This window comes from Pelophylax lessonae, assembly GCF_965119305.1.
Source record: "Pelophylax lessonae genome assembly, chromosome: 9".
In the NCBI taxonomy this organism is placed as follows: Eukaryota; Metazoa; Chordata; class Amphibia; order Anura; family Ranidae; genus Pelophylax; species Pelophylax lessonae.
In genome coordinates, this window is record NC_138776.1 from 65,476,235 (window position 1) to 65,499,064 (window position 22,830).

Below are 22,830 nucleotides of genomic sequence, written 5' to 3' on the forward strand. Positions count from 1 at the left end.
AATAATTAGGAGAATGGTGGAGATCAGCTATGAGGAAAGACTACAAGCACTGAACTTATTCTCTCTGGAGAAGAGACCATTGAGGTGGGATATGATATCAATGTACAAATACTGTACTGGCAACCCTAGCATAAGGAACAAACTTTTCTGAGAAAGGGAATACAATAAGACACGTGGCCACTCACTAAAACTTGAGGAAAAATGGTTTAACCTTTAAAATACGTAGGGGGTTCTTCACTGTCAGAGCAGTAAGGATGTGGAATTCTCTTCCACAAGCAGTCGTATCAGCAGGGAGCATTGATAGTTTCAAAAAACTATTAGATGGGCACCTTAAAGACCACAACATACAGGTGTATTCAATGTACGGTTAACAGCAAACACACACACACATCATAGGTTGAACTGGATGGACTGGTGTCTTTTTTCGACCTCACAAACTATGTAACTATGTAAAAAAGGATATAGAGGGCAAGGGTGTAGGAGGGATAGGATATATAGAGGATTTTGGTGTAGGAAGTAGAATGTAGGTGGAAGGATGATATCTAGAAGGTAGGGGTATAGGAAGGATGTAGTAAGCATACAATGTAGAAACTATAGGTGTAGGAGACATGTGGTGTGGAAGGTAGGGGTGTTGGGAGGCATACAATGTAGATGACAGGGTTTTAGGAAAGATAGTGTGTAGAAGGTAGGAGTGTAGGAGACATATGATGTGGAAAGTAGGGGTGTAGGAGACATACGATGTGGAAGGTAGGGGTGTAGGAAGGATGGCTAGAATGTGGAAGGTAGGGATGTAAGAAGGAAGGATTAGGGTGTAAAAGGTAGGAGTATTGGAGGCATACGATGCAGATGAAAGGGTTGTAGGAAGGGTAGGGTATAAAAGGTAGGGGTGTAGGAGACATAGGATGTGGAAGGTAGGGCTGTAGGAGGCATATAATGTAGATAATAAGGCTGTAGGAAGGATAGATTAGATTGTAGATGTAGGAAGAATAGCAGTTTGGAAGGTTTGCATGTAGGAAGGATAAAATGCCAAAGGTATACTAGGTGCGTAGGAAGGATAGGGGTGTAGAAAATAGGAATGGGTGACAATAGGGATATAATGTAAAAGTGCCTAAATTTGATGCCTTGAGCAAATTTTCAACTAATGCTGTCTGCGGAAAGCCAGCTCTGGAGCTAGCCATTATTTCTAAACAATATTTATTATATTATTTCATGATCCACATCAGACTGATGAATACATTAGTTTAGTTAGAAAGTGACAGCTTTTTCTTAAGCATTTGCTCTCGCACACTGTAATGCAGATAGATATCTTGCCATTACAGATGTATGGAAGTTGTGTCACATTCCCTTTAAATGTCGTTGAGCTGCCGATATGGCAGAATAATAGCGATGATTCCAATCTAGTGTGCTCTGGCCGGGGGAGAGTACTTGAACATAATGTCCCTTCATCTGGTATGAAAAGCCTGTTAGCTGAAATGGGTTTTTATGCTTCTAGGGACCCAAATGACATGCATACTGAATGATTTCTGCGCCAGCTTCAGATGTGTTTTGCAGTTTTGTCTTAACCTTTGTTACGTATTTTGATTGATGATTACAGCAATCAGACATGACTTGCAACACAGGCTAATGCATTTCAGCAGGAGTGACTGAAAGAATGCAGTCAATGTATTTATTAAGCTAGGCCTTAATGCTCCATCCTAAATGTGCAAAATGCAGCTTTTGTTTCCTTCATGATGAAGATGAATGTGCTCCCTTATCTCCCCCATAAAGCATGGATTTGCTATAAATTGCCCATGTCACTGTTCATAATACTGTTAATAAGTAAACCAATATCTTGGTGTCCAGTTGAAATACGCACAGCAGTAAAGGCACAGGAAACATTAAAGTATTATCATCTGTTTCGTCCGTCTTGTAACTTCGGAGATGGCTATATGAAGAATCTATTGATTTTAGCTTTCTGGCCCAGGAGATCATAAATTCAAAGGAAAGACCCTTATGAACTTTCAGCCATTATGTCCAGTGCAGCAGTTCTGTTTGTCTTTAAAGGATTCTCTAAATTCATGTAAATAATATACCCTGTAAAACTCCCATCACGTTACTTAGGACTGCACATGAAGTAGAAAAGGGTACAAATTGCACAGGGCAGAGCAAGAATATAAGCATGATAGAGAACCCTCCAGTTTACAATCCAAAGTGAACTTGTGCTTTGCCTGTACAGGTCAAAACTGCCATTACTTCCTTTTAAGATGGATCATAACTTTTGTAAAATGTTTTTTTTTTTTTTTTTTCCTCCTCTTACCTTTGTTCTTGGGTCATCTTCAAAACACATATTCATATGCACAGTGAATTCAATGTTATCCTGCTGCGATCTACTGTTTGGGTGACTCTTCATCTACTGTCTCTTCAGACAGACCACTGCCTGCATCCAGGACTGATCAATCACATGTGATTGCAGCATGAAAGATTCTATGCGAGTGACCACGGGAGCAGGCAGCCTCCCATTGCTTCCAATGGGGCTGTCAATCGCAGCTAATGGGGTTCCCACATCTAATCGGGATGCGGGTGCAATTCGCAGGTGTGAATGCAATCTTAGGCTAGAAAGGCAGTAAGGAGTGGGGCCAGAGGACAAATAGTAAAAAAATAAACCCAGAAAAAGCAGGCATTTTTATTGGGGGGGAGGGAATGCGTTGGCGATGTTGGTCTAATGTGAAGTGTTTAAATGGGGAACAAACCCACTTTTTGGGGTTCAGTTTCGCTTTGATCCGACTTTATTTAACTGCTATAATGAAAAAGTAGAAAAAAGTAATGTATCATTTCGAAATTACTCTGGTTGGAACTTAACCCCTTCACGCCAACGCAAATTTGTGGCCTTCTGATTCAAAGGGTTGTACCTGGGTGATTCCTAAAGCTGCCGCTGGTACCGTTGTTTAGAGCCTTGTAAGAACAGCCTGCTTGGCTGTTATTACAAGCAGCGGGAGGGTACGCCCCCCTCCTGCTTCCTTCTGTGGCTCGCCCAAGCTCTCCTGTCCCACCGAGCGACCAGCCAGCACTTTCACCAGCTGGCAAGAAACCCAAACAAAGCCGGAACCGGCTTTGATTGGGTCTCGGATCTAGTAACCAGGAATAGATGTCATGACATCACTTCTGGTTTACTGGAGCCTTAAAGGTGCCAAATTTAAAAAAAAAAAAAAAAAAAAATCAGTATTCAAAACAGCAAAACTTGGTGTTTTGTATGCTTTAAAGTGGAAAGAAGGGGTCTGGGGTCTTATAGACCCCAGATCTCTCCAAAATGGTACCTGACACGTAACTTTTGCTGTCACAAGGGATGTTTACATTCCTTGTGACCACAAGAAAAGTGAACTAAAAAAAAGGGACAGTGTAAAATACAAATTAACATAAGAACAAAAAAAATTTTAAGCGCCCCATCCCTCTGTGCTAGCCCGCAGAAGCGAACGCATAAGTAAGTCACGCCTATAAATGTAAACCATGTTTAAACCACACATGTGAGGTAGCGCCGTAATCATTTGAATGAGAGCAATAATTCTAGCACTAGACTCTGTAACTCTAAACTGGTAATGGTTAAAAAGTTTTAAAGCGTCGGCTATGGAGATTTTTAATTACTGAAGTTTGTCGCCGTTCCACGAGTGAGAAATTTTAAAGCGTCACATGTTAGGTATCTATTTACTTGGCGTAACATCATCTTCTATTCTGTCTCTCGCTGTTAAAATAAACCTACCTGCATCTTGTGTCTCTCTGCCCCCTCCTTCATTGCTCGATTCCCTTCGAATCGTGAAAATCTTCCCCTTCCCCATCCCCCCAGGCAAGCATGCCATGGAGCAGGGTATGTCGACGGTACCGTGGTCGGTTGTCCGTGTTGAGGCGTTCCTTCGTTCCAATACGCCGGCCAGGAGATAGATGCCCGGTGGGGACGGAGGGTACCCTCGTGGCTCACCACGGTGCTTGCGCCTTTTGATTGTTGTTATTTTTATGTAAGATGAACATGAGTTTACTCACCTATGTCATGGCTACAATATTATCTCTGTCCTTTGGGATACTTCATCTGTCGCCCCATGCAGTTTTTCCTTCTCATGACAGCCTCAAGTTGTATCAGTTTTTCTTCTTTTGATTTGTCATACCCTCCTCAAGCTGTAGATTTGTCAACTGTTGATTCCCATGGTTGTATTGTTTGCCTTCCTTGATAAATAAAGAATTTTATAAAAAAAAAAATGAATAAACCTACCATTAAAATTATAGACTGAGTATTTCTTTTTCAGTGGGCAAACGTACAAAATCAGCAGGAGATCAAATAATTATTTCCTTCCACTGTAGCATTGCTTTTTGGGAAGAAGAGGGAGATTCTCAAACAGTAAAAGAAGTGGTGTTCATTGATCTCCCTTGTACAAGAATGGAGAAGTCACTAGAAGCCAGTGTTTAACCTCAGCATCATCATAGATAAAAACTCAATTTGCAGCTATGACTTTTCAGAGAAACTGGAGGTTGAGGACTTCCATGTTCCTACCAAGAGGATACCCCTTGTCACACTGCAGTTTTACATTAAATTACTAAAGGGTTGTCACTTAAAAAGGGATTTTTCAATTAAAAGAATTGTTAAAAAAAAAAAAAAAAAAATTTGCATGTTAATGTTATCCACAAATTTCACTTGACATGCTTCGTGGCAATACCCGATTTCATGATTGGTGTCAATAGTCAACAGTCAATAGCCTAGACTAATAAAAGATATATACAATGTTTACACCATTTTGTGTGTGTGTGTGTGTTCAGGCATAGATCATTTCTGAAGGTTTCTAATAGTGGCTGTTGGGTCACTGGCGCCACTGTAACTAATCCTTGTCAAATTTGCCAGTAAGCTTCTTGTTGTCACAAGTAGTGACTCTTTTTCCAAAATTGCAAATTTGTCATTTTCATGATTTGTTTTATTTTTAATATATTTTAGGGAAACTTTGTTGCCTCCATGACGGCAATTTTACGTCAGATGGAAGATTATCACTACAGCCATCTTATCAAAACACTTGGAAAAACAAGAACCGATGTGGTGGTAAGTATTTATTTAGTTGTATGCTTTATTAACCTTTATTTATATCCTCTGAAAAGCAATGTGCTGGTATTATATAAATTATGTGAATGCATTTACTGAAAGATAATTACAAGGAACCCAAAATCGAATAATATTTACAAAAATTAAATCCATTTATATTTCTTGTTATGAGTGACCCTCTTGTAAATAATGTCTATGTTTTCAGTTTGTACCAGCAAGATGAAAGATGTTAAAAAATGACTTAACAAAAGGAAGCTTGCGTAACCAAAGGTGTGATTGCCATTGCCATCATCCCAAATAATATCTGCAAATTGGATTCCTCTATTAACCACTTGCTGACAACCCCACGCACATTTACTGCGGCAGGGTGGCTCGGCTGCACATAATCACGTAGATCTACGTGATTATGTGCACGCGGTTTTGGAGACCACGCTCCCGCTGTCATTAGACACAGCGGGAGCCAGACCGCAGGAGGAGCGGCAATGATCGCCGCCAGCCTCCAGCGATCTTCACAGAAACTGACAGAAGACCTGTCTGCTTATGTAAACAAAGCAGGCGAGTCTTCCGTCACACAGGTAGAGAGAGCTCATGAGTTTCAGCTAAGCTGTAACCCCGATCTCTCTGAGCCCTTCCCCCCCCCCCCCCACAGTCAATAAACACAAACAGGCATACATTTAACCCTTTGATCACCCCTAGTGTTAACCCCTTCCCTGCCAGTGTCATTTATACAGTAACAGTGCATATTGTTTAGCACGTGATTACTGTATTAATGTCACTGGTCCCCAAAAAGTGTCAAAAATGTCAGTTAGGGGTCCGATCTGTCCGCCGCAATGTTGCAGTCCCGCTAATAATTGCTGATCGCCGCCAATACTAATAAAAACAAAGATAAAATAAAAATAACAAAAATCTATCCCGTAGTTTGTAAACGCTATAACTTTTGTGCAAACCAATTAAAATACGCTTTTTGGGATTTTTTTTTTTTTACCAAAAATATGTAGCAGAATACAAATTGGCCTAAACTGATAACATTTTTAAAAAATAATTTCTCTAGCGCTCATCGACAGACGTAGTCCTCGGTGATACACCACCTTCGGGTTATGTTACCTCCGCAGGAGCAGGACTAGACAGGAAATTAAAAAGCTCTGGCCACACCCTAGGGGCAGTCCCAGAGGGTATATCCTCTCTCTCTCTGCCTCAGCAAATCAGTTATTTTCTGTCTAGTTAGGAGTAAGGACCTAGATACCTTGCTGGGATCTTAGGTCCTGGCAAGAAATTTTTTTCTAAAAGGATTTTTGGACAGCTTTTTTTCTCCAGTGTTCCTGTGAGATCTTCAAGCAAGAAAGCTGAACTGGGCGACGGGCTGGATGGTGAGATCCGGTGGTCACCCCAGTTCAGCCTACGAGCGCGTGCAGGCCATAGCTCCGCGCTGAGTCGGCCGCGACAAAGTCCCATTAAAGGACTGAACCCGCGAGTTAAACGTCTCGCTGAAACGCCAAAGACCATGAGTCACGGCGTCTGTATCGGTCGACAGCCCTCCCGCCCCGGTGGAGAGGGGTACTGTCAGGAGTTGGTGCCCGCCTGGTTCCGGTATGGTGAGTAGTATGTTCCCCCTGTTTTCCCTGACGGGTTTTGTGGTGAACGCGGGCCCCTCTCTGTATGGTAAGAAAGAGTTTCTTTCTATCCTATAACATGTCACAAATCCTCCTACTTTGAGTGTGATTTTATGTGTGCAAAAGCCAGGAGGCTTGGTTTGGGAGCTAACAATCTATTGTATACATGTTTTAAAGATGTAATCTGTGGCATTCTGGGAATCTTATGGGTTAAGTATAAGCTACCTACCAGTCAGAAGCCATGGACATGTAGACTGCCTTCCAAGTCAGATCTCCAGCTAATAGCAGGCCTCCCGAACGGCCATGCGGTCCGCCAGGGCCGGTACCGCCAAACACGCCATATCCCCATGCAGAGAGAGTGTTGTGTGCCTGCAGCACACCGCTAGTCAGCACAGGCCGCCGCCATTTTTTTTGCTGGATCGCACGAGCCGCCATTTTGGCGTAGCCTCGTGTCTCCAGCATGGGGGCGGCCATGTTTTAGGTGATTCTACACCTCGTGGAGCTTGGGGGAGGCGCCGGAAGGCGTACAGAGGGGCGGAGCCGCCTCCTTTCTTCCTGGGCAGCCAGCCAAAAGACTTCCTGTTTGTCTAGGACAGCGCTGTAAGCTGTTGCAGTTCAACTCTGAACATCAAGTGGTGAGCCTGGGGGTCTATCTCTCTCTCTCTCGATCGATAGGGATCCCTAGCAGGTAACACTAAGGGGTTTTTTGTGGCACTGAGGGTCAAAAAAAAAAAAAAAAAAAAAGTTTTTTCTTTACTTTGAATTATATCATCCAGGAAGTAACTGGAGTTATTATGGACCCTGCCACACAGATTCCCCCACCTGTTTCCCTCGAGGGGGCCTCGGGACCCGCCGGTGTACAGAGTATAGAGTCATTTACAGCAATTTTGGAGTCTATGGTGGCTCGGGTGGAGGCGGCCTGTCAGGGACGGGGGTCAAGGAAGCGACCCCCGCCTACCCCTATACTATCTGACACCTCTGACTCTGATTCAGAGATGGTCACTGCAGTTGCAGGTTCCTCTGCAAGGGCTGCTATCCCAGGTAAAGCCCCCTCAGACAGTGAGGAGGACGCTTCTTCTCCTGCTATAATTCAGGAAGAAGCATTGGTGGACGCACTAGTTGTGGCAGTGCAAGAAACCTTAAAACTTGAGGCTTTACCGGCAGAGGCAACTGAAACAGAGAGGCCTTTTGGGACTAATAAGCCCATCAAGACGGCGAAGGCCTTTCCTGTACCTAAATGTTTTGGAAATCAGATTAAAGGAGAATGGGAACATTCTAAACGTACCTTTACTATTTCCAAGCGTATTGCTAGACGCTATCCGTTTGAGGAATCCATCATTAAGAAATGGACGGTACCACCAGTCGTGGATCCGCCTATTTCCAGGCTGAATAAAGCCACGGTTATTCCAGTGGAGGACACTTCGTCCTTTAAGGATCCGGTGGATCGAAAGATAGAAGCGGAGTCCCGCACTATCTTTTCTCTGATAGGGTCAGCATTTAGACCAGTAATTGTTATTGGTCTAGTTTCCCAGACACTTACAGAATGGGCGAAGATGGTACGCCAAGATCTTAGGGGAAAAGATATTCCCCAGGAGACATCTGATTTGATAGAACAGATCATACAAGGGCTACGGTTTATCTGTGACGCAGCCTTGGACACTACTCCCTTGTTAGGGCATGCATCTAAGTTAGCAGTGATCCTCAGACGTGTGCTGTGGTTAAAATGCTGGTCAGCTGACCTAGGTTCCAAAAAGACTTTGACCAATCTCCCTTTCCAGGGGAATCGTCTATTTGGAGCCAACCTAGATGAAATCATTAAGGATGCCACCGGTGGCAAGAGTACTTTTTTGCCACAGGCTGCAAAAGCTAAGGAACCTCGCAACAAGCGAGGACCTTTCTTTACCGCCCATAAAGGACGCCCGGCTGGTACTTCCGGGAAAGGCAAGACTCCTCCAGGGGGGTTCAAGAAGGGCTGGTCGGACAAGCAGAGGACCAACCCAGCCAAACCCGAAGTAAAGGAGTACACAGCCTGAAGGTGCGCCCCCACCCAATTTCAGGGTGGGGGGACGTTTTCACCGGTATTCAGGACATTAGATCGAGCATCAACCACTACTACCGGTGCGATTCTTCCCTTCCAACATTTAAGTACAGGAAGCGGTAGTTACCGTTCCCTGTATAGATCTTTTCCTTTACCTTTTCCTAAGATTAGTCCCGATACCTCACAGGAATCGGATCTGATTGACCAGATAGGCCAAGTAGCCTCTAGTCGGGTGACTTCGGTCCCTGAGGTTCAACCAGAAAAGATCACCTTGCCTGATAACTATCAGGTATCTGATAAATGTGTGGGAACAGAAAACGACCAGACTTTCTCGGATGGTCGGGGCCAGATACCTCTAGGGACGCCTGGTTCAGATCCAATCAGCGCCAGTGGTCCTAGAAATTCTAGGCTGGCCTCTTCAAGCCGGCCTGGCCGACTTGGACAGGTTAGTCGCAGACGTTCCGTGGGAACTTCGTCTCAGGGAGTGTCTGTAGTCTCAAGGACCTATTTACCTTCGTGCTTTACAGTCGCTGGTTTTAATGGCCTGGCCATTGAGACCCAAGTACTGAAGGACAGAGGTTTGTCTACTTCTGTCATTCCTACCCTTATTAAAGCAAGGAAAGCGACTTCCAGCAAAGTCTATTATCACACATGGAAGACTTATATTACGTGGTGCGAATCTTTAGGATTTCCTCCACGTACCTATTCGGTGTCTCGAATATTGGCCTTTTTGCAACAAGGGGTTGAGCAGAAGCTAGCCTTGAGCACCATCAAGGGTCAAGTTTCAGCATTAGCAATCTTCTTTCAGAAACCTTTAGCTACCAAATCCTTGGTGCGGAATTTCATCCAGGAGGTGCGGCACCTGGCTCCTCCAGTCCGCGCGCCCTTACCGCCCTGGGATCTTAATTTGGTTTTGTCGGTTCTACAGAAACCTCCCTTTGAGAACATCAGGGAGATTCCCTTGCTTACTTTATCCCAGAAGGTGGTCTTCTTGGTGGCTATTACTTCTGCTCGCAGGGTGTCAGAACTGGCTGCATTATCATGCCAGTCCCCATACCTAGTGATTCATAGGGATAAGGTAGTACTTCATCCTAAGCCATCTTTTCTTCCTAAGGTGGTTTCAGATTTTCATCTGAATGAAGATATTGTACTACCTTCCTTGTGTCCTCAGCCCAAGCATCATCGGGAACATGCGTTGCATTCCTTGGATGTGGTTCGGGCAATCAGGGTATACCTGAAAGCTACGGAATCATTCCGTAAGACGGATTCACTTTTTGTGATCACGGATGGCCCCAGAAAGGGTTTGCCTGCATCGGCCGCGACCATTGCCAAATGGATTAGACAAACGGTGGTACAGGCTTATTCTATTAAGGGTCAGAGTCCTCCGTTCCCTGTTAGGGCGCACTCCACTCGAGCGCTCAGTACTTCCTGGGCCTTTCGCCATCAGGCGTCAGTGGTCCAGGTATGTAAGGCGGCCACTTGGTCGTCGGTACATACCTTTACTAAATTCTATAAAATTGATGTGACGGCATCGGCGGATGCCTCATTTGGCCGCAAGGTTTTGCAGGCCGCAATTTGAGGAGACCGGTGGTCTACCTCGAGGGTTTTTTTCTGTTTGAAAATTTTTTTGTTGAGTCTCATCATTAAGGATGAGCATTGTAAACTTCTAGTTGGCACCGGTTGGGCCTTCTAGATGGGGATTTGATTTCCATTTTCCCACCCCTCAGTTGTGATACTGCTCTGGGACGTCCCGAAGGTGGTGTATCACCGAGGACTACGTCTGTCGATGAGCGCTAGAGAAAAATGGATTTTTGTAAAATCTTACCGTAAAATCCTTTTCTCTTAGCTCATCGACAGACGTAGTCCCCGCCCCTCTGTTTTGGAGTTGGGTTGGGTTAAATTCTCTAAGCACTGCTTTTTCACATAACTGATTTGCTGAGGCAGAGAGAGAGAGGATATACCCTCTGGGACTGCCCCTAGGGTGTGGCCAGAGCTTTTTAATTTCCTGTCTAGTCCTGCTCCTGCGGAGGTAACATAACCCGAAGGTGGTGTATCACCGAGGACTACGTCTGTCGATGAGCTAAGAGAAAAGGATTTTACGGTAAGATTTTACAAAAATCCATTTTTATTTTTTATTTTTATTGGGAATTTTTTATAGCAGAAAGTTAAAAATGTTGTTTTTTTTTTTAAATTGTCGCTCTTTTTGTTTATAGCGCAAAATCTAAAAAGCGCAGAGGTGATCAAATACCACCAAAAGAAAGCTCTATTTGTGGAAAAAAAAGGACACCAATTTTTTTGGGTACAGCATCGCACGACCGCGCATATGTTAGTTAAAGTAAGGCAGTGCCGAATCGCAAAAAATGGCCTGGTCATTAAGGGGGTAAAACCTTCCGGAGCTGAAGTGGTCAAATTGTACCATTAAAGCATTAAATATAAATAGTGCTATATAGTTTTAAAATATTTCTGTATTTTATTCCACATGTTAAAACAACTCCCAAATGAAAAAATATGGATTATACATCACAAAGTAATAAAGACATGTACAAACAAGATCCACATAGAAACGCTAGAACAATATCGGTAATATGTAACATATATAGTAGATCCAAATTGTTAATTCCAGTTATTCATTGATAGCATTGTATTATACTTGTATTATACTTGCACATCCGATACATAGGATGCTATTTAGAGCTGGAAGCTTCCAACGCGTTTCAAACATTCAACTTTTCCCTTTATCAGGGATTATTTACCACTCGGTAATCATTAAATGACCATAATTGAGTCTAAGACCATCCAGTATGCAAGCATAACATGATGATATGCGATCATGTAAAACAGACACTTACATCAAAAAGATCATTGAGTCACAGCATTAACCCAAAGACCACTCCTGGACAGACTGTACCAGTCCTCCTCAGACTGAACAAGGACCATATTGGGTGCTTTCCAACCATCAAATTATCCTCAAATATTAGGGACCTTGGGCCCTTATAGAATACTGAAAATAAACACAAAAGCACAAGTATCTGTAGATATATCCTACGGTAACAATAGGGGAAGAGAGGGGAGAAAGAGACAAGGTCTCTTTTTAAAGCTTCCCAGAAAATAAACAAATGACCCATGTACTTACAAAAAAGGGGGATGTGGATCTAAATATGGAAGTCCCAGTAGTGAGAAGGGTTCCCAGTTAGCTTCCCAAAGGGGCATAGCCCTTTTCCGTATCGCAAGTCCTGCCTTCCTGTGCCGCTCAGCCAGGCAGAGGGGATCACGTCTCAAGGTCCCCATCATCTTCCTCTAAGTACCGTGCATCTACTATATATGTTATAAATTACCGACATTGTTCTAGTGTTTCTTTCTATGTGGATCATGTTCGCACATGTCTTTATTACTTTGTGATGTATACTCCCAATTTTCTCGTTTGGGAGTTTTTTAATGTGGATTAAAAAACAGAAATATTTTAAAACTATATAGAACTGTTTATATATAATGCTTTAATGGTACAATTTAATTGCCCTTCACAATCCCACAAAAATAGAGGAATCCAATTTGAAGAAATTACTTAAAACTGTTGTTTACCATTTTTATATGATTACTGCAATTAAAAACACTTTTTTTTCTTTTCTTTTTTTTTTAATGGCTAGAATTTTGTAAATTTAATGATCACCTCAGCATTTTTTTTCCCTGTCCTCTCAGGCCTAGGTCAATTTTGCTCTTGTGTACATTTAGCCTGTCAGCACTGTACAGTGCAGAAAGACATATATCTGCTGAGCAACCCGAACATAAGGAAGATGTCAGGAACCCCCCTTAGATGTGCATTCTATTAACAAAAGCTATATTTCTGGAATTGCATGGTGGAACTTAGCTAGACATAGACTGGGGTTGCTTTTAACATCAGTTTGTGGTCTGTTTCTCCCCTAATTTACATGAATGCAGTGCAGTATTCAAGACTGTATTTATATATTTGTGGTTTTTATCTGGAAAGGTTTTTATTCCTAGAAATAGTCATTGCTCTATATCTGGGGTACATTTTCACCTCCTGGGAGTTTCACGCTGTGCATTTAGGCATCTTTAATGTGTATTTCTCTTCCCAAAGGATGCAGTTTGTTGGAAACAGGATTTTTCTGACTTTTCTGAAGCCTGAGTTTAGTTTCCTATTTCAGCTTTGCTCACTGAAGCTCATGGTTTACATAACTCTGTAGTTTTTGCTTAATAGGTTAAATAATGGCTTAGCTAGAGGTTTAGGGAGGGAAGATCCTGCCTGAAAGCAGGCAGCTTCTGCTGTTCTGTCTCAAAAACAAATCCATAGCGCTCAGCAAATTATTTGTCATGTCTTAAATGCCTATTTGCAAAACAAAGACTGTCTGTATTAAAAATAAATAAAAATAATTAAAAACTGATATAGTTTATAATTTAAAGTTTTAGGCTACATTCACACCTGAGCATAGCGTTTTCGCACGTTTTTTACCGCGATTTTTACCGCGATTTACAGGCGTTTTTTGGGCAGGCATTTTTAGATTGAATAGAGACCAATGGAAAACGCCTGTAATCTGCCCAAAAAGAAGCTCATGTACTTTTTTGAGCGTTGGGCGTTTTGCTCACAGCGTCAAAACGCTCAGATGTGAACAGGGGCCATTGAAATGAATAGGATTTGTCTTGTTGGGCGTTGTGAGAGCTGATCCTAGAGCAGAAAAACTCCCCAAAAACGCCCCAAAACGCCTACATGTGAATGGAGCCTTATGTAAAAGAGAGCAATGAACTTTTATTTGCACACTTTGATCTGGTAAATATTCAATTGGAAACATTTTGTTCTATCAATTCAAGAAATCAAATACCCATTGATGCTGCCAGAAATCCAGTGCTGTTCTGTATTCTCTGTAGCCTCGTTACCTCCAACAATGTTAACCGGAAGTATCCCAAGGCTACAAAACACCTCACCCATACGCTATGGATGGAAGGGGAAGTGTTCTGTATTCCTAAAATACTTTGTCTTAAGATTACAACGCTGCTCTTCCATAGATACAATCCCAGGATAAGCAGGTGACCAGAAGGGGGGGGGGGGGGGGCTGATAGAGGAAGGCTAATGCAGCCACCACAACTAATGAGACTAAATTAGACCAAAGTCTTTAACACATAAAACCTGTTACTTGTTCTGTTCTCTATTTGCAGGATTTTCTTATGGAAACATTCATCATGTTTAAAAACCTCATAGGGAAGAATGTGTATCCCTCAGACTGGGTCATAATGAATATGATGCAGAACAAGTGAGTGCTGAATGTCTTTGCATTATATTGTGCTGATGTGCTTGCAGTGCTTAGTGGGATAAGAACATTGTGTAGTTGTACAATCCTTCCTGCAGTGGACTTGAACTGCATCCCCACATGTATTCCATGTCTAGATATGTATGAGAAGACTTTCCCTTCTATAATAACAAGAGCTGGTATTTTACTGTTCTCGTATCCTCAAGCACTATACAGACGCAACTGTTTTTTTATCCATCAGCTGTTTTTCACAACCTTTTTCCTCGCGGTCTGATTTCAGATCTGTATCTTTAGTTTTAAACACTGGTTCAATCATGGGATTGTTTCAGGTATTTTACTGACTGCCAAGTAAATACATAATGTTAGTCTGCACAGGATACAGATAAACCATATTTTAAGAGCATGCAGGGAAATGTATGAAATCTGTGTGATAGGTTTGTTTTTTACTTTCAAAGAAATCCACTCACCAACTCAAAAAATTGCAGGTAAAACACAGAAAAATCAAGTTTTTTAAATGAGCATAAATCACACAAAAGGGGGCCTAAAGTGCAAAGATGTTGGCGGAACTCCGTCCCTAATACCGTAATTTGCAGAAAAACAATGTGCCCATGGGACTTTGTAGAGTAATGCCAAGAAAAAGCGAATACCAAATGTGCATAATACATAAATGTGCAAAGTTTGTTACGAGATCAAGGTTAAAACCAGACATAGAAAATAATACATACTGTATGTCATAATAACAGGAAATATACAAATTTAAGTATATATATATTGGTTGGGAATCGTTTGCATAATAGATGTAGGGGAATAAGAACATAACAGGATGATATCTCGACATGTTTCGTGAAGCAATGCTCACTTCTTCAGGAGGCCGTCACAACCAATATATCTGTGGAGAGTCCATGTCACAATACTAAGGACAGGATCCTGGACTGTGTGAAACCAAAAAGAGGGGAAATAATACATGCTTTTTTTGTAATGCAAGTATATCATATGGATGGAGCGGGACATGGTGTTTTTCACCCTTGTGAGGCTTATACTCACTCTTTCTTTTCTTATTAGTACTATCACATATTCCGACTATCAAAAAAATAAATAAAAATAAAAACCTGAAAGACAAAGGCATAATGAGCTAGTATGCATAGAACAAAGCCCCTGCAGCGGTGCCCACTAACCGCTGACACTGCTGATGTGTTCACCCGTCTTCCTTCCTAGTTCGAGTCCTCCAGCTATCTGATTGGCCGGAACCACGATGTCACTCCCGTGCATGCACGTGGGAGCAGCTGTTCACAGCACAGAGCTCTGAAGGAACGGCACATGCATAGGTGGTCATTCTTTCAGAGCGCATGCGCCAGTGATGTCACTGGCTGCATACAAAGTAAATATTTCCTAAACGGTACATGTTTAGGAGATATTTCCAGTACCTATAGGTAAGCCTTATCATTGGTTTACCTATAGGTACAAGTTACAGAGGGCGTTGTACTTCCTCTTTAGGCTGTTTACAGTCATGTGTTTATCTAAAAAAAAAAAAATGCACACAGGTTATTTAGGTGATGCTTAGATCTTTGGTGTATTGGCATCTGAAAAGACAAAAGCAAGGCATTCACTCTAAATAGACTTCCCTGAAGCCAGAATGTTTTATCAGCCACTATAAAGCCAACTTTTACTTGATACTGAATATTTAATTCTAAGCTTTAATAATAATACATCTTCAGTGTGGTTACCTATTTGAAAAACGGATGCACTGCAGCTTTTTAGCCGGGCAGACTTGCCGCTGATGTTTTCTGATACAGCCGTACTTATCATTAAGTAGAGGCCCAAGATTTTATGAGAGCACTGAATGGTGTGCTGTCATTGCATTTATGTTGAAGAGAGTGGAGAAATCTGCTTTTGTTTATATTAACTGTAAACTGAATGGATCTGTCACACATAAGTGTCAGTTTATATGTGACGCTGTGTCAGCCTGGTTGCCTTTATCCTATTTGCTATTCCACAGTGTAATTGTCCCTGAATATTGCCTGGTTTTCATTAAATTTGGGCGTTGTAAGATGAAATTTAAAGTGGAATTTCACTCCCTCATTCAACACTGATTATTTTTAACCCTTTGCGTCTAGCGTTAGTAAATAGGGAAGTACCATAACTTATCGTTTTGTTTTGTGTTTTTTTACATTCCTTCAGTAACTTACTGGTTTCCAGGCATAGGCAAATGATGTCCTACATCCCAGGAGTCTTCAGGAGGGGAGGAGGGATTTTCTCAGCTAAGCTCGCCCTCCTGTCTGTATGCCCGAGCTCAGGGCAGATGAATTCCATTGAGTAGATGTTACATAAATCATCAGCCCTTACTCAAAATGTCCATTACTAGAAATGTTAAGGGGGGTTACATAGTTAGTGAGGTTGAAAAAAAGACATCAGTCCATCCAGTTCAACCTATGGTGTGTGTGTGTGTGTCTACTGTTAACCACACATTGTATACCCCTGTATGTTGTGGTCTTTAAGGTGCCCATCTAATAGTTTTTTGAAACTATCAATGCTCCCTGCTGATACAACTGTTTGCGGAAGAGAATTCCACATCCTTACTGCTCTTACAGTGAAGAACCGCCACTGTGTTTTTCACAGTGACTTCTCAACAAATTATTGCATGGAGACATGGATAGAAGGATGTTTTCTTTGAATATTAAAAAAGAAGAACTTAAAAAAAAACGCATTTTCCAGCGTATAAGACGACTGGGTGTATAAGACAACCCCCTACTTTTCATGTTAAAACTTAGGTTTTGGGCTATACTCGCCCTATAAGACTACCCCCCTTCCAAAACAAAGCAAGACAACACCATATACGCCGAGCATAAAAGTCCCAAAGGTAATTAAATAAGTGTAATATATGAAAGCGCTGGCTGTCTGTGCCCTATTCATCTTCAAGGTACTGTAAGTACCATAAATGTATTCTCTTATAAGTCGCCAAAGTATTGTAAGTAAGTATTACTGGTAGATGTATAATCTCTCAAGGCGCTGGCTGTGTGGGAATCCTGTACCGGTATACCGTATGTACCATAGCTTCGGCTACATACAGTATACTGTGTTGAGCCAATCACAGTGAGCGATGTATTCTATTATTGAATGCAAAGCCTGCTCGGATTGGCAGAGTCAGAGAGTAACCTAATCCCGCCTCTCTGACTCCGCCAATCCGAGCAGGCTTTGCATTCAATAATAGAATACATCGCTCACCGTGATTGGCTTAGCGCATTATACTACATAGCCGAAGCTGCGGTACAGTATACCGGTACAGGATTCCCGCACAACCAGCGCCTTGAGAAGATTATACATCTACTGGTATTACTTTTACTTACAATACCTTGGAGATTTATAAGAGAATACATTTACAGTAGCTTGCTGATGAATAGGGCACAGACAGCCAGGGCTTTCATAGATTACACTTAAAGCGGTAGTATACGCCGCTATTTGACTTTTACCTACAGGTAAGCCTATAATAAGGCTTACCTGTAGGTACAATTAATATCTCCTAAACCTGCACAGTTTTGGAGATATTCAACCTGCATGCAGCCGCTGACGTCAGCTAGCTAGCTCCTTGCCGGAAAGTGAAACTCCTGCGCGCATGCGTGGGAGTGACGTCATCGCTGCTCCAGCCACTCACAGCACCAGAGCAGCCGAACCAGAAAGAGAAGCCGAGGGAACATGAAGGTGCCCTCAGCGTTGTCCAGACGACCGTGTCAGGGCTTTGTTCTAAGGTAAGTATTTCATAATGAGCCTTGCAGCACTAAGGTTATCGATTTTAGCCCCAACAACGATACTACCTGCATGGAGTCTACATGCTTTCCCTGTGCTTGCATGGACTTATTGGTACAGATTATATCCTGGCTTCTGTTCCAAGGTTGTATCAAATGTATCCATATTGCTGAATTTTCAAGCCAATTTACATCATGAAGAGTGCAGAAGGAGGAGTATGACATTCTTCCTTAGGTTTGTAAACCAAGAAATTTCCAGATTAAACTTAGTTTGAAATCCTAGAGGTACATGAAAAAATAGGAGCCCCAGACTAAACTTTTAGGAGACTATTAAGGCCCTGTTCACACTGGCATTGGAAACTGGCATTTGGGATGCAGTTTTGAGGCACCCTGAATGATTAGCAAAGCAGCCCACAGTGGATAATCTGGGCAGTGGAAAGACTTGTTCACATTTGAAGAACTTGTGGTCTTCATGTACACTAGACTTTTTTATAGCTGCTCCTAGGGGTATCTAGCGTTTTTTTTTCCCTGTCTCTAAACTCCCTGTTTAGCTGTTAGCCTATGTGTCCGTGAACACACGCTTTTTAGCAGTTCTGCGTTTGTTCATTTCACTATCTAGAATAAAATAAAACCCTGGCAGATGAAATAATCGCTCAAACACCAATTGCTGCTTAGGTGAGTTTTTAATATTGATTTCCTTCTGTCAGGAGAACGAGCGTTTTACAATAAACCATTGTGCATAAAGCTGTAGCGTTTGTGTTACTTTGCAGCAAAAATGAAGCTAGTTGTGTGGGTCTGAGAGGAGTTGAAACTCGTCAACTTCAGGCCTTGCAGGCCCAGGTTCTGCATCATTGGGAATACTTATTTGGCTGTGTATGGGTACTGACGTTGGGTGACTTGATGTTTGCATAACTCGAGATTGCAACTTTTCAAAGAGGGGAACTGCTCCCTGTATAATCCATATGTGTAAACTTTGATATGAGTGATACGTGTTAGAGCTTTGTGTTCAACCAGGAGGAACTGCCTGTATTTTAGAGAGTCTAAAAAAAATGGGATTGGAGGTTTTTATATGGGGAGTGGCTCCCTTCTTCTTTTCAAAGTTGCAACTTGGAGTTCTGATAGTGGCCACCTCTGGGAGCCTGCTCCTGGAATCCAGGTTTGTTGGAGAACAGTGCCAGCAGAAAGTTGGACTTCAGATTCCACCATTAGTCATTCATAAAATGTTTAAATGCAAACTAGGTGTTCAATGGCTTCGGAACAGACCCCCTTTGAGCTTATTGCAGCATCATTCACGGTGTAGTATGAGAAGAATCATACAGCACCACATCATGTGACAAGATCCTGTAGTTCTGCTGCATGGTTAGAAGAAAGCTGAATCTGGATTAGTCTGAAATCTAAGTTGACACGACTTTGTAACATTTGTATTGTTTCCCGTAGAAATTGCAGTCATCTCGGCTTGTCTGAACGCCAACCACTTCAATGCAGAGCTCATTAGCAGGTTAAGAAGCTGTGTAGAGGCTCTCCTCTGAAGGGTATGGCATTCAGACTGCACAAGTTTGGGGGAGGAGGTCTAGGAAGATTCTCCGAGCAGACGATGTTCTGCAACATGCTGGCGGCACAGTGATGATCACCAGCTTAATATATTATAAGCACACCCTAAAAAAACAGGACTGTAAAAGTGCACAAAGCCTTCTAGGCAGAGTAGCTTGTTCTTAGAGTGGTGCATGGGGGTTCAGGGTCAAAGACGAGAAGTTTATTTGGTCTCTATTATGCTGTTTTATATGTACTGTGAAAATGCAAGCACTGGCAGTGAGATTTTTGGCAGCTTTTCAGAATCCAGAAATATTACATATTACTAGTTCTCCCTTTTTTGCCCAAGTGTATCTAAGTGATATTATTTTAGCTTAAAAAATACAGGATGCATTTTTAAGGATAATACGTTAGTAAGCAGATTTGCTAACAAGATATCATATTTTATTATGTTAATTTTAGAAACTGCACAGATTTTTTGTTTTTGCAAGCTATGCAAGCAACCATATAGATTCACCCCCCTTCACATAATGTTTTATTTATATTACTTCCCAATTAAATTCCAGATACCTTGCCAAGACCTTAATTGAACCGCTCTTTAGGACATGGGTTAGAACTCTGCAAGTGTAGCAATTGTATCCTGTGACAGATGACCAATATGCTGCCTTGTATATCATTTACTTCTTGTTTTGAAACTACTTGTAAAGGACAGGGTGCGCAGTCTTGTTCTGTAAGGCCTTAAAGGGTGACATGCAAAGTGAAGAAACTCACGATTAGCACCCATAACTCATGTTTTGTTTAGTAAAGCAAACAAAAGTTGACAAACTTTTTTTTTTTTTTTTTGTGGGTGGTGGATGTAAAGAGAACCTGTCATTTTTCCCATTCCCCAAATGGCTTTCCCACCCACTGATAGTTACCTTCCTTACATTCCCCGCCGCCCTGGTGACTGACAGACACAAAGTCTAATCCCTGTGCGAGTTCTGTACCTTCTAGAAGGAAAGTTGACCATACACCTTGCAATCAGAATGTGTGATATCTGTTTAATCTCATTTTTATCTGCCACAACTATGTAGTAGAAGCCCTACTTTACACAAAACCAATTTTTTACAGTATATCCAGTGATTTTTTGTAAAACATTATATTTACCTAATTTGTAAAATGGACTTGCTCAGAGCTGCCCTGAACTTCTTTTCTGTGGTCCCCCACTGGGGATCTTTGCTCCTCCTCTTCTGTGTCTGCCACAATAGCATGCTGCTTGCTATGGGGGAAGATGTGCAGGCTCGCTCCCAAGCTTGACTGTGTGCATCTGTAGACGTACACAACGTGGATCACCTCTGCCCTCCTACTCTTAGCTCACAGGATTTGACAGCAGCAGCAGCAGCCAATGGCTCCCACTGTTGTTTCTTTGTCCTGTAAATGCAGGGAGAGAGCCTCTACAGATGGGCACAGCACTAAATTGAGTGAGGACTCCGGTAAGTATTTGGGGGGGGGGCGATATTGCATACAGGTAAAGAACCTTTGTGCAGCAGCCCCCCTAATACTTACCTGAGCCCCCTCTCGATACAGCGATGTCCACGAGAGCCTCTCTGGGAACTCACACTCCTGATTGGCTTTTGGCAGCAGCGGTAGCCATTGGCTCCCACTGCTGTCAATAAATCAGTGAGCCAATAAGGAAACTGAGGGACAGGACTGAGCTGCAGCTCCATGTGTGAATGGACACACAGCCGTGGGTCAGGAGCACGATTGCTTGGGTGCCCCCACAGCAAGCTGCTTGCTGTGGTGGCACCCAGCAGGAGGGAGAAGCCAGGAGCACTGGCGAGGGACCCGAGAAGAGGAGGACCAGGCTCTGCTGTGTGCAAAACCACTGCACAGAGCAGGTAAGTATATAATATGTTATAAAAAAAAAAACACTAGGCTTTAATATCACTTTGAGGTAAACCATGTCTTGGATTTAGAAGCACTTTAAAGTGTAATTCCACTTTTACAGCTAATTTAGGATAACACTAAGGCCCCTTTCACACCTGTCCGTTCCGTTTTCTGCTCAGCAGGGGATCAATCGCACTGTGTGCAGAGACAGAGCTGTCAGATCCCTGCTGTCCACTATGGGGGGATCGGATGAGAACAGACCGCCTGTCCGTTCTCATCCGATCCGATCCACCAGACGGATGGAAAATAGGGTTTCCATCCGTCCGGATTTGACGGACAGGATGGGATGTCAGTGGACATGTCTCCGCTGACACCCGTTCCCCTATAGAGATGCATGGGGCATCCGTTTAGATCCACCTGAAAAACTGACAGGCGGATCTGATCTGGGTCCACATGTGTGAAAGGGGCCTTAGATTTTTACAAAAGTCATATGTTACCGCTAATGTCTGTTATGCTATGCTATATCTGGATTACTACTGGGGATGCTAAAGATCTTAGTTTTATTCATATCTGATACAACTGTCAACTTTGATCTGAAGCTGAAGTTTAGTTACTTTTTATTTATTTTTTTCCCTGCTGCTGCAGTAACATACAGTAGCTTACCTGTAATGAAGACTGCTCCATGTCCTGTAGGATGATTATTCTTGGAGTTCTTCTGTCCCAAGATATCCAGTCCTCTTCACAGTTCTGAAATACCAGCACTGCAGGTGTTAATAGGTTCAGTGCATTTCAGGAGCTCCCAATACTAGCCCACCCTCTCCTCCCCTCTTCTCCACTTACAAAAGTCAATTCATTGATTTCATCAAATGTAACTGTGATTAGAGGAAGGGTGGATGACAAACTGAATCCATCACTCAAAGACCATATTACATTCAGTGAAATCAATAAATGGACTATTGTCAGAAGCTTCTGAAAATATTTCCAATGTTAGACCAAAACTAACTGCTACAGCGCCGGAACATGGGACATTCTTTTAATATAGGTAATTGATTTGATTGCAGCTGTAGGTTAAAATGGAACTTCAGCCATAAAACTATATCCTGCTAGATCACTTCAGGCTGGTTCCTTTTGCAGATATAGCTATTTAAAACCTTAAACATAAGTGCCTATACTGTTTAAAATCCAGTAGTACACTGTCTCATGGTTTTCTGCACATGCTCAGTTACACTTTCTTTTTGGCATTGTGGCAAAAATCTGAGCCACTAAAGGCCATTCTGCTGACAGGCTAAAAATTTACTGCTTCTCAGGGGCTTTGGGCTTCAGCAAAATGGCAGCCTACAGCAAGAAGAAACTGGAGCAATGCTGGAGGCAATTATTCAGCACACACTAATTTGGTAGCATGATTATTAATGTGTAATGTATGTTCCTTGCTAAACAATCTTTTTTATCAAGTTCTTATGAGTAAAGTTCCACTTTAAATAAAATACATGTGTAATCTAAACTTCAGCATTAAAAACTATTTGGCTGTGTTAGCCTCCATATTACTATCCTCACTATTGAAGCTCTTGTCAGCCAGGTGAGGCTATGAAGTGACCTTGCAAGTACACCTTTCAGGAGAGACGTGACCTGCTATGGGTGGCCTCCTTTTGTATATTCTAATTACCTGGTACAGTAATAGTTTCAATTCTGAGTCCAAAACTGGGGCAAGCATTTAGAAAATAAAATCTTTTTT

The 22,830-nt window shown here is 42.2% G+C and overlaps 1 protein-coding gene across 1 annotated transcript in view; it reads left to right on the forward strand.

Moving 5' to 3' along the window:
- DOCK1 (dedicator of cytokinesis 1) overlaps positions 1–22,830 on the forward strand; it is a 696,032-nt gene that overhangs the window by 421,718 nt on the left and 251,484 nt on the right. Inside the window, exons 28-29 of the mRNA XM_082266717.1 lie at positions 4,952–5,053; positions 13,871–13,965. Coding sequence (XP_082122843.1) covers positions 4,952–5,053; positions 13,871–13,965 — 197 coding nt within the window. The remainder of the gene's footprint in view (positions 1–4,951; positions 5,054–13,870; positions 13,966–22,830) is intronic.